Genomic DNA, 13,142 nt, shown 5'->3' with positions numbered 1-13,142 from the left:
GTACAAATCTCGTGTGTCGAGGGTTGCTTGCAATCATCATTATATGAAAAAAAAAACGACGAAAACACAATATTACACCATCGCAGTGCACACCCCAGGAGCCTAAAGGCCAATTTGCCATATGGCCAGCTACTCCGAATTCAGAGAAATTGTACGCACATAAGAGACTATGACCATTATGCAAGAACATTCTGTGAGGAAATGAAGGAGAGAGGTTATACCCGTAAAATGCTAAAGCATTCATACAAGAGGGCCCGCTTCACTCCCCGGGAGTGTTTATTGGAAGTAAAAGAGAAACAAGAACTAGACAGATTAGTTTGTGTGACTACATATGGTCCTGACACTCATAAGATCAGACAAATGGTCTTAAAAAATTGGCACCTTCTTGAGAATTTAGAATGCCCATTCCCTCGCCCACTGTTTGCCTACAAGAAGAACAGAAGCATTGGCCCAACATAGTACGCGCAGAAATAGCTCTGCCCAAACCAAAGAGCGATTTATTATCGCAATGGGGTATGAAGCCCATTGAAGGACACCACAAGTGTGGCAATTGTGTGTCCTGTGTCAACACCATTGAGGGAAAAGAATTCCAACATGCCAACATTAGATGGAAACATGTGGGATTCTCAAATTGTCGGACACGGAATGTTGTATATGTTGTAATGTGCCCGTGCCAAAAAACGTACATTGGCAAAACCAACCAACAAGTTAATGTACGAATAACACAGCACAGGTCTCGTATTAAAAATAAAGTGACATCAGCTCCTAGGGTTGAACACTTTGTCGATAAAGAACATGGGGAAAATGATTTTACATGGTCGGTCCTGTATAATGCCAACCAGCTAAAATGCTCCATTGACACAGAGAGTTTGCTCCTGCACAAAGAAGCATATTTGATCCTAAAATTTAACAGTGCTCTAACAGGATTAAATACACTGTCTGAAGTCTCGCGACTTTAATTAGAACAATGTTCAGTTCCAATTAGGAATGCAGTGATGACACGCAATTAAAAAATTGCAGCCCTAACATTTAACACATAAAAGAGTGTTTTCTAATTGTAAAGTTGTCAAAATAGAAAATACAAACATAAGCAGACTGGTACATTTAAATATGGCCGCCTGGCTAGTTGACTTCCAAGCTTGAAAACAAACACAAAAATGGCACGTTAAAAGATGGCCGCCAATTACCAAACAAATGCCGAACACATAAATAACACACTGAAAGATGGCTGCGGGGTCTAAGGATTAATCGGATCAAGAATCGGCACACAGGAGAAACAGGTATGCACACGTTAGTAGTAGGCAACTGTAACTAAACCTGGCCTCTGTGTATACAGAGGAGACTGCTAGTAACGATGAACGAAAAGTGAGTAAACAAAACGAGCATTTCACAGACGAGCAAAGCGCTCAGCGCGGTACCGCGCAAATAGAAAAAAGCAGGTATGCCCTTTCGTAAGTTAACGGATATGAGTAAGAAAACAGGGAGATTAACATTTGGGTTACAAAAAAGTATTTTCATAATTTACAGATAAAATACAGATAAAACTCCTACAAGCCAAAACGTGCAGCACCCCGCGCATGAGAGCGCTGAGTTGAGAGCAGGTACGTTTCTGAAATAACTGCTAGAAGAAGATTAGAATGAAATCCAGAAAAGAGAGAAAAGTAATTATTAAAACATGGCATTTTACATTAATTACAGCCATCGAACATACCGTGGAAGTGGTTAAAAAGTGTTAAGGGTGCCTACACGAGGATATATATGCATGAAGGTAGGCTTTTGTAATGCTTTTGCAATCGATGATCTGAGCTCACAAAGAAAATGCAAATAAAAGTCCTTAAAATATACAACTTATATTGTAGATAAAGAAACAGTCGAGGTAGCAAGTGAAACATAGAGTAGACGACCGGTTGTACTCTGGAATTCAGGTACAAGTAGTGCCACATGCGAATGGAGAAGCAAATAGAGAAAACAGTAGACAAATATAACTAAAATAGAATTTCTTCTTCTTTTTTTGTTTTACATATACATTGTAGATACTCAAAAGAGACAGAGCCCTGATGGGAACCCACAAAGCAATGAACTGGGTTTGAAACGCATCGGCATTTAAATAAGAATGCATCAAATTGCAGTATATTAAACGATACTTGAAATTGGAATTGCTATATAATGAACAATAAGTACCTAAATGTCTACTTTGTCCTTTGGTTTTAAATCAAAATTAGAGACCATTGTGTAAATACGAATGTACTGTTGATAAAATTGGATATGAAATACCCAATGTATATATATGTAATGTGGAATCTAATTGTCCGTATAGTGAATTTATGTTTAAAGTGTTAAATGTGTTTATGTGTTTTTTTCAAACAACAAATATCTAAAAATATTGAAATAAAAAGTAAAAAGGTATCAAGTAGATATACCAAACAGATCACAAAGTAATTGCGGTTTGTTTTCCTCAATTGTGAGGAGAAAAGAAATGTGAGGTTGGCAATCTCTTTTTTTCGACATGGAAAAACATGCTTGGCACAGTTTTTCAAGTGCAGTCCTGAAAAGTTTTGAGAAAACCTTTATCACATGCAACAATAAATGTATAAATTCTTGTATGTAAAAAACAAGCAAACTTTTTCTTTTTTTATCCCCATCGTTAAACTCATCCCTCCCCTTACATCCCTACCAGTTTTGAGGGGCATTTATTTCTTGTTCCCACCTTGGAAAGAGATTCCCTCCATCTTTCAACAGAACTAAATATCTGACTTTTTCATACATAAACGTTCGTGTTTGTGGGTGTTCTCAAATTTCGAGGGCATTTCCATACTGAATTGCATACTCTTTAAACAGAAGAGGGTATGTACTTAATTTGATGCATTTGTTGAATAAATCTGTTTGCGAATATGACACTCATGTTTATACATTATTTTGTCCTTTCAAAAATGATATTTGTATGTGTGAATCAGATAGCTTTGTGAAAGAGGACACTATAGTTCAGTATTCAAAGGGGCCAATGTGCTTTCTGTTCCAAAAAATGATATACTACAATCTGGCCCAATGGAAACCATTTGCTATTGGGCTACGGAAAGTTCTACAAGTATTTACTTTTTAGCTGTCCTGTTTTTCCAGTTTTTCCCCCTTCATATTGAGGTTAAAAAAACGCAGTTGATGACTACATGAAGGCAAAGCAAAATGTTGGTTTTGATCATTTGCAAAAAACTGCAGATACTTAACATTTAAGTAGACAAAACTGACAATCTATCAGAGGCTTATCTGATTGAGAAGTTGTTAAGTAACTATTAGGTTCTCATTTTAAAGCACATTTTTATTGAAAAAGTCATGCTTTTAAGATGGTGATTAATGTTGTATTGAATCATGTGCAGGTAATTGTCTCCAATGTACTTTTAAAATTGTGACCTTATTCAGCATTTACCAGAATTACAATTTGTGCCATAATAGTTATCAGTCATAGTGTAAAAGTAGTACTGCAAAGTGTCTAAAGCACAGAAGACAAATTATTCAATCAATCTACCTGAAAATGTTCACTGTGTAATTTGACTAAATATACGTAGGCCTATATTTTAAACTCCTCATTTCAAAATGTTCTTTTTACAGTTTTATAACAGTTACCGAACACTAAAAGGCTTTGTATCAGCAAATGTCACAGGTTTCAGGTAAGGAAGCAGGTTTAATAATTTGTAAAGGTTTGCATGAATGTCGTTTGGTATCATTTATATAAATAAAAAAATAAATGAAGAGATATTTAATCATGAAAATAATTTTTTTTCTGGCAGATCATTCAGTACTATTGTAATTTCTAAACACTTTAAGCATGAGTATGAAGTCACACCGACCCACAAGGAATGCCTCAAATTGAAAGTGACCAATACACTAAACTGTTTTCTTTTTTTATGTTTGAAAAGCTTTATTGAAAATATAACAACGTATAACAAAAGGAAACACCAGCAACAAGGCAATTACTGAAGCGTAATGAGAACAAAATAAGGCTGGCATAATAACAGTAATTAAAGCTATTTTTTAAGATTTTAAGTGGGAGGGTAAAGAAGGGGAAGGAAGAGGGGGAGGAAAAGGAGGTAAATAAACATGTTAAAACAAAAGAAGAATGCATATTAGATTACAAAGCACAGTAAGGCATGAATAAATCATTAAGCAGGCAAAATACATGAAGAATCATTATGAATGATAGAGAAAGAGTATGAATATTCAAGGTGGTTTAACATTTTCAGAATTGTGACATGTCTTAAAGTAATCCAATCTAAATAAGTAATAAGGGGTAGCCAAAAGAGGTCTCTGTTAAGTGTTGGTTTACAGGAGGAGGCGAAGGTAACATCAAGTCTCTGAAAGTGACACAGGGAATTCCACCAATGCTGTGTAGAAAGTTTAGTGAGATTTTTCCAGTTAAGGGTAATGTGCTGGAAGGCTAAAGCAAGCATGAGATCAAAAAGCCCATGATAATAAGAGGGAATTAACAAAGAGTCAGAGAGGCTTCCAGTAAACAGAAGGGGTATGGAATAGGAGATGGGAAGATTAAAGATACGAGAAATATAGGACCAGATAGATTTCCAAAATGTGGAGACAGAATGACAGAGGAAAAGAAGATGCATGAAATTTGCATCAGAGCAGCCACAGGTGCAACAATTTGAGTCAGAGCCCGTAGAGAAATGAGGCAGGGGTGAGATAAAGTCTATGATAAAGAAAGAACATAGATTGAGTAAGGGAAGCAGAACAAAATATTTTTAATGACCTAGACCAAAGTTTGTCCCAGAAATAGATATTCCATTCGCATCCCAGATCAGACTCCCATGAGAGTCCAGTTTAGATTTAAGTCGATCTGGAGAAGGGGCTAAGAAATACTTGTATATAAGAGAGTTTTTTGATGTGGAGAGGAGGAGTTTGAGTAAATGAACTTGGGAATCATCATGAGAAGAAGGAGGAAGAGAATAATATACATCAATAATGATTGCCATAAGAGTAGTAAATGTATGTAAAAAAGAAGAAGGACAAATAAACAAGGTTTGAAATTCGGGGAAAGAATATGGCGAAATACCTTTAAAAAGATGTTTAACCCATATGATATTTTTTGATCTCCAAAAACTCTAGAAAACAGGTCTGTTATTAAGAAGGATAAGAGGATTATGCCAAACAGGGAAGTCCAAAAAAGTATCCAGAGAAAGAGAATCTGGAAAAAGTAAAGGACGTAGAAGAGAACAAGTGTGTTTAAACAAGGGGAAGGATATGTGAGAGGTTTTGACTGAGAAAACCGCCACCTCCTTGAGTGAAAATGGAAATAATAAAGTTTGCTCAATGGATAACCAAAGAGGAGTAAAGGGAGAGTGTTCGGATAAGAGCTATTTCGAAGCTTGTCGAAGAGAAAAAGATTGATGATAAAGGCGAAAGTCTGGAAAGTTCACTCCCCCATTCGACAAGAAGAGAAGAAAGAGCAATCCGAGCTTTCATGTTCTTCCAAAGGAATTTTGAGAGACACAAGTCAATACGCTTCATATATAAGACAGGAATATGGACAGGAAGCATGGAAAGAATATAAATTAAAATAGGTGCGATCATCCTTTTGATTGAATCTAACCGACCCCACCAGGAAAGAAAGAGGGGATTCCAGGAGAAGAGCAGTTTATCAATAGGAGACAAAGCAGCATCCATGTTTAGCTTAACCGAGGCGGAGATTGAGTTGGAAAAAATATGCCTAAATATTTAATTTTAGTATCATTCCAGGTAAAGCCTGTGGATTAAAAAGAATGGGTGAAACCAAATTTGGTGAGGGGAAGAATTTCTGTCTTATCCAAATTGATCTTGTAGCCAGAAACCTGGGAAAAGGATTCAAATTCACTTATCAAATGGGGGATAGAAGTATCAGGATCAGAAATAAATAAAAGGATATCATCGGCATAAGCAGAGAGTTTAAGTTGTTGCTCTCCAAAAGGAAAGCCAGAGATGGAGCTATTTTTAGGGATAGAGGACAAGAAGGGTTCATGGGCTAGAACAAAAAAAAGGAGGGGATAAAGGACAATCTGGACAAAGAGAACTTAGGGCAGAGGAAAGTTCTATCAGAGATAAATCAGAGTCGAGATCATTAAGATTAAGATGGGAAGAAGAGGGAGGAGGATTGTTATTAAGAAAATCCTGAATAGCAGAAGTAGAAGGCAGGAATTCTTGGGTAAAAAGGGTTTGGTAAAAGTGCTTGAAATCATCAGGAATATCTTGATCTTTGTGTAGAAGAGAATTGTTGGAAGAATATATAGCATCTATAAGAGTGCGTTCTTTGCGGGCTTTAAGAAAATTTGCCAATAGCTTCCTCGACTTGTTACGGCCCCCATAATAGCAAGCCGTACAACGCAAGAGCACTGAAGACGCTTTGTCAGTAGAAGTTTTATTAAAAGCAAGTTTATCCCGGATGAATTCTGGTAGAACGGATTGATTTGAAGAAGTATAGAATGTGTGTTCTAAACACTTAGGGGCCGATTAGGATGGCGGTTTTTCCGCATCCTCCGGGCCAGCGGAAGTGTCCGCCGGCCTGGAGGATGCGGAAAAACCGCGGCGGAGACTCCAAAGACCCACCGCCAAATTAGGATGGCTGGTGGGTCTGGAATTCTGTCCGCCGCTTTTCCGCCGCGTCGGCTTCCGACCGCGGCGGAAAAGCTATAACATGGCAGGCGGTGTCTATGAGACACCGTCCGCCATATTATGATGTTTGTGTAAATATGCTTTTCCACGGCGGCTTTGCCGCCATGGAAAAGCATACGGACCTTCACTTCGGGGGCCCGTTGCGGGCCCCCTGGGTGAAGGGGTGGTGGTGGGTGCACATGGGGGGTACCTATGGTACCCCCCTGCATTTGCGTGCACAATGCAGCAGGCACCGCGCGGTGCCTGCCGCTTTGTGCACGCAAATGCTGTGCATGCATTTTTTACATTGGGGCGGGTGCAGCTTGAAGCTGCACCCTCCGCAATGTTAGAGATAGAGGATGTGACCGCCACCCTGGCGGTCACATCCTAATCAGATCGGAGGGAACGCCGCAGCCCATGCGGACGTTCCCTCCTCCTCAGGGGTCGCGGACGGACTCAAGTCCGTCCGCGATCCTAATCGACCCCTTAATGTGGTTCAAAGTGGATTTGTGTTGTTGAGTAAATTGCTTCTGGATCTGAGAGGAGGGAATTATTAAAACACCAACTGGAAGATTTGGGATGCGGAGGGAGCAAATCAAGATTTGTTACTATTGGTGCATGATCAGAAATAACAATGGACTCTATAGAGGAGGAAAGAAGATTCTGGGAAAGGGGTTGAGAAAGAAAGATATAATCCAAACAGGAGAGAGAGGCATGAGGAGGAGAAAAGAAAGAGAAGTCCAGAGAGTTAGGGTGAGAGAGTCTCCAAGAGTCAATGAGGTGTAGTTGGGAAATAGTGTTGAGAAAGTGTTTGTGAGTTTTAGTAGGGATAAATCTAACTTGGGATTGACGATCAATAAATGGGTCAATAACTTGGTTGCAATGACCAACCAGCAAGTAAAAATCACTTTGAAATTGGACACATTTCTGTTAATCAATAGGCCAGAAGGAACAGTCAGGGTGCGTAGGGCCATAGACATTAAAAACGGTAAGACAAACATTATAAATCAACAATTTAGCAATTAACCATCTACCGTCTGCATCATGTTCTTGGGATACAACCTTGCAATTTAATTTCTTATGACATAGAGTTATAACACCATTCTTTTTATTAAAAGAGGTAGAGAATAAAACTGTACCAACCCAGCCTCTTTTTAATTTCAAAGCCTCAGCTTCCGTGAGGTGGGTCTCTTGAAGAAGTACTAGATCTGGGTTATAAGAAGCAAGGTGGGAGAGAATTCTCTGTCTCTTAATTGGGCTAATAAAACCTTTCACATTCCATGAGATTACTCTGAATGAAAAAAACATTAAGTACTGGTATAAAAGCAAAAATAACTTAACAAAAAAAAAATGAAAAGTGAAAGAACAAGTAGAGGATAGGGAAATAAAAAGCCAACGCAAATGCAAAAACATCAATATGTTACACTGAACCAAATATGCATCAATAAAAAAGTAGTGAGAGAAAATGCATGTAGAATAAAGAAAGGTAATTAGGGAAAAAAGGCAAAAGTCAGGGGGGGAAAAAGAAATACAAGGAGAGACAGTACATATCCAGGAAGGACGACTGAAAACATACCCGAAGGGGACGAAAACAGAGTGAGACTGGGGCAATGGCGACGGACGGAAGATGGGATGTCCAAACAGGGAACTCAAACACACCAGTACGAACAGGAAAGAGTATGCGGGCCAATAGTCAAAAACTTTAAACTGTAAAAGTAAAGGAACCTGAATGAAAAAAAGAAAATACAGCCAGAGCGGCAATACCGTGAGATAGAAAGAGGGAAAGGAATACATATCATAGCCAAGAGAGAAATAAGTAGAAAGAGAAGCAGAATAATGGAGTAAAGAAATAATGATTAATTCAAGACAGGGGAGATGAACAGATAGAAAAGATGTAGGAAATAATACGGAGTAAGTAAGGAAGAAAGAAGGAGAAGAAAGATCAATAATCTACTTTAGAACATCTGTAACAACATGCACATTTTGCATAATCAGAAAAAACATAAAAGGTAAGCGGCTAAAGTCAACCATTGGAAGGACCAGCAGAAACATCCATATTAGTTGAAGAATGGGTGTGTATAAATTGCCTAAGTTCTGCTGGTTCCTCAAAGGAGAGAGTGCGATTTTGGTAAGTCACCTTAAAGATACAAGGATGAAAAAGTCTGTAACGGTCACCCAAGCTACGGAGAGAAGGATGAAGGTTGAGAAATTCTTTACATCTGGCAGCAGTGACATTAGAGACATCTTGCGATATAAAAACTCTTTAACCAAGCCAAGAGAATTGTCGCTTTGAACGAGCAGCAGTCAGAACCAATAACAAATCGATATATGTCAAAAAAAGGATGATGACACCACGAGGTCTAGTTAACGCTGGATTTGATGAAGAAGGTGACGCTGAGGAGAGTAGAGGACGAGGACCGAGCCTGTAAGCTTGTTGGATACTGAGAGACGTTGACAGAGGCATATCAAGCAGCTTTGGGAGAAAAGACGAGAAGAAGGCAACAGGATCATCCCCTTCCAGGGACTCAGGCAAGCCATAAATACGAAGGTTGTTCTGTCTATTACGATTCTCCAAATCCTCAGTGTGGCGCTGCAACCTATGAACCTCTTTCTCCAACGAGCTGATTCGTTGAGTGTCAACTTGCACTGCAGATATGTGTTGTTCCATTGCACCCTCTACCCCCCATTGAGGACCATTTTTCCTCCAAGAATTGCATTTTGGTATTAGTCTCTTCCACAAATGGACGGAGCACCCGTATTTCATCTAACAGCAATTCCAGGGAAAAAACTGGAGATGATTTATCCTGAGGAGGAGCGTCCTGTTTTAGACGCTTAGGTGTTGATGTAGATGGAGAGGCTTTATGTTGCAATGACTGTGAAGTCTAGGAGGGATTGGATGACACACCAGCCATATTTGAAGACAGTGACGTATTACTATTGATAGCTGACGCAGGAATTGAAGGAGTCTCCACAGAAGAAGGTTTAGGAATAAAAATACATTGTGGCTTCCGTATTCTGCCCATATACAGAGGTTGAGGATATAGAGCACATTTAAATATATCAGGTTAATGCTAGTGAAGAAGTAAAGTCAGTGTGAGAAATATCTGCGTCAAAGTAGAGAAACAGATGGTTGTACATAAGATCTGTGCTGTGTTTCCTAAATGTACACAGATCCTATGTACAACCATCTGCCTCACAGCAGGAATAAGACTAAGGCAAAAGCTTTCACATGAAGCTTCACAATTTTACAAATTACAATTCCTCTATGCAAACAAACTCAATATGCTTCCTACACTGATTTAAAACACAGGTAACATCATTGTAAAGAGTCAAATTGACACCTGTGTCTAACAGTGCAGTCAGGCATAGGCTTCATGAAGCCTAGTCCACTGCACTTTTAGACACAAGCCTCACCACCTATGCTCCCCAGGAAAGCCCAAACATGTACCTTTTTACACCATATTTAAAAAGTGACACATGTAATTAGATGCGCCTCTTTTTAAACCTCTGCGCCACAATATACTCAAATATGTAAAAAACATTCATTTCCCCAAAATCGTTTTTAACATCACATTTAGGAAACACAGCACAGATCCTATGTACAACCATCTGCCTCACAGCAGGGATAAGACTAAGGCAAATGCTTTCCCATGAAGCTTCACAATTTTACAAATTACAATTCCTCTATGCAAACAAACTCAATATGTTTCCTACACTGAGGTAACACAGGTAACATCATTGTAAAGAGTCAAATTCACACCTGTGTCTAACAGTGCAGTCAGGGATAGGCTTCATGAAGCCTAGTCCACTGCACTCTTAGACACAAGCCTCACCACCTACGCTCCCCAGGAAAGCCCAAACATGTACCTTTTTGCACCATATTTAAAAAGAGACACATGTAATTAGATGCGTCACGTTTTAAACCTCTGCGCCACAATATACTCAAATATGTAAAAAACATTCATTTCCCAAAAATCACTTTTGACATCACATTTAGGAAAGACAGCACAGATCCTATGTACAACCATCTGCCTCACAGCAAGGATAAGACTAAGGCAAAAGCTTTCACATGAAGCTTCACAATTTTACAAATTACAATTCCTATATGCAAACAAACTCAATATGCTTCCTACACTGAGTTAACACATGTAACATCATTGTAAAGAGTCAAATTCACACCTGTGTCTAACAGTGCAGTCAGGGATAGGCTTCATGAAGCCTAGTCCACTGCACTCTTAGACACAAGCCTCACCACCTACGCTCTCCAGGAAAGCCCAAATATGTACCTTTTTGCACCATATTTAAAAAGAGACACATGTAATTAGATGCGTCACGTTTTAAACCTCTGCGCCACAATATACTCAAATATGTAAAAAACATTCATTTCTCCAAAATCGTTCCTAACATCACATTTAGGAAACACAGCACAGATCCTATGTACAACCATCTGCCTCACTGCAGAGATAAGACTAAGACAAAAGCTTTCACATGAAGCTTCACAATTTTACAAATTACAATTCCTCTATGCAAACAAACTCAATATGCTTCCTACACTGACTTAACATACGTAACATCATTGTAAAGAGTCAAATTCACACCTGTGTCTAACAGTGCAGTCAGGGATAGGCTTCATGAAGCCTAGTCCACTGCACTCTTAGACACAAGCCTCACCACCTACGCTCCCCAGGAAAGCCCAAACATGTACCTTTTTGCACCATATTTAAAAAGAGACACATGTAATTAGATGCGTCACTTTTTAAACCTCTGCGCCACATTATACTAAAAAATTTAAAAACCAGGGATAAGAGTGAGGCAAAAGCTTTCAAATGGAGCTTCACAATTTTACAAAATACAATTACTCTATGCAAAAAACTCAATATGCTACCTACACTGAGTTAAAACACAGGTAACATCATTGTAAAGAGTCAAATATATTTCTTTAAACATGCACACATTCTTTATTCCTTTTTAAAAATGTAAAATCCATTTATTTTTTCCCAAAATCGTTTTTGACATCACATTTAAAAAACATAACACAGGTCCTATGTAGAAGCATTCCACGTCACTACTAAAACTTCACAATTTTACAGAATACAATAACTCTATGCAGTAAAAACTTTTTACCAAGCATTATCAAAAAGCATGACACAAAGCAACATTAAAAAACCACAATTTGCTTCCAAATCTTCTCCATAGAGTTACAAGTCTCTATGTATATTAAATGAATCATAACTCACCTTTACAAATGCTTTAGGACAGTGGTTCCCAAACTTTTGACTCCTGAGGACCCCCACTGAATCACTACTGGAAGCCGGGGACCCCCAAGCAATTTGTGCAATTTAAATTTCAAAAAATGAAAACAGTCATTCGCAAAAAATACACAAACAAGTACACACCAAATAAATATTTGCATTACTAAAGCTTTTATTATTTTATATTGAAAAATATGCAAAAATCAAAACTTTTTAATGGGAAGGATGGTGCTGCATCTCGGCCTCATTAACAAGCAAGTGGTCTTTTAAAGACCTGTGAAGTACTCTGGTGCGGCTGTGTGTAAGCCCGGGAAGTTGTCTCTGCCCGGACTGCCACACCACACGACAGGAGCGGGGGGCTGAAGCCTTTTGAGCCCAGTAGGCGTTGCACACCTGGTGTGCACTGCAGAAGGAATGACCCGAGGACCCGAGGCTGGAGCCAAGCGCCAGGAACTCACACTGTTGCAGTTTAAAGTAGGTAAGTGCTTGTGATGACCTATGAATGCTTGAAGTGTCACTCATAGTATTTGAATGTCACTGAAAATGACACTGAAATTCGACTGCGCTTGTTCGTCATTATCTTCTTCTGTTCACCCTTTGTCCCTTTCTGCCTACCTTTCCGTCTCTTGACAAAGTCGACCTTCTTTCATAATACTTACTTACCTCTCACTTTTCTCCCCCCTCTTTCTTGCAGTCTTTCATGCCTTCTAGGTCTCTCGTTTGCAAAGAGTTTAGTTGTACTAATACTTTGTTGGACAGTTGCGCCATTCACAAGCCAGTGTGCCAGCCCACTTTAGCTAATCTCACGCTGTAATTTTCACATAGTACTTATTTCCAGGGACTGTAATAAATGTGTATTTCTTGACACAAAAGCCTCCAACCAAAGATCTTTTAATATTAACTTGTCCCCCGGTAGCCCACTAACAAAGTTTTGCAGAGGACAAAATAAGCAATGACAAAGTCAAGACTCTCAGACAGTGCCGGGCCTACTGACTATGACAATGCTTGGTTCTTCTAGCTTCCTCTTGATGAAGTCTGGGGGCCCACTTTAAATGTTTTACGGCGCCTTTTCTTCGAAGTCAGTGTCTATTAAGTGGTCCTGATAAGGGAGCATATTCCACAATCGTTCAGGCATACACACATATGTGTTTTACACAGGGGCAGCTCCTAGCTCCCTGAAGACCCTAGCTACTGGTTCCTGCAGGTTCAGACCGGTGAACCTTCAAACAGTTGCAGCATAAAACATCTTGCTGCCTTTTGCAA

General features: G+C 39.1%; 1 protein-coding gene across 1 annotated transcript in view; it reads left to right on the top strand.

The window, feature by feature from the left end:
- Window positions 1–13,142, top strand: part of LOC144762471 (adhesion G protein-coupled receptor F5-like) — a 937,058-nt gene that overhangs the window by 415,298 nt on the left and 508,618 nt on the right. The window contains exon 10 of the mRNA XM_078647684.1: window positions 3,604–3,662. Coding sequence (XP_078503810.1) covers window positions 3,604–3,662 — 59 coding nt within the window. The remainder of the gene's footprint in view (window positions 1–3,603; window positions 3,663–13,142) is intronic.

This window comes from Lissotriton helveticus, chromosome 6, assembly GCF_964261635.1.
Source record: "Lissotriton helveticus chromosome 6, aLisHel1.1, whole genome shotgun sequence".
NCBI classification, from domain to species: Eukaryota; Metazoa; Chordata; class Amphibia; order Caudata; family Salamandridae; genus Lissotriton; species Lissotriton helveticus.
The sequence above is the reverse complement of the archived record's forward strand: the minus strand, read 5'-3'. Positions and strand labels throughout refer to the sequence as shown.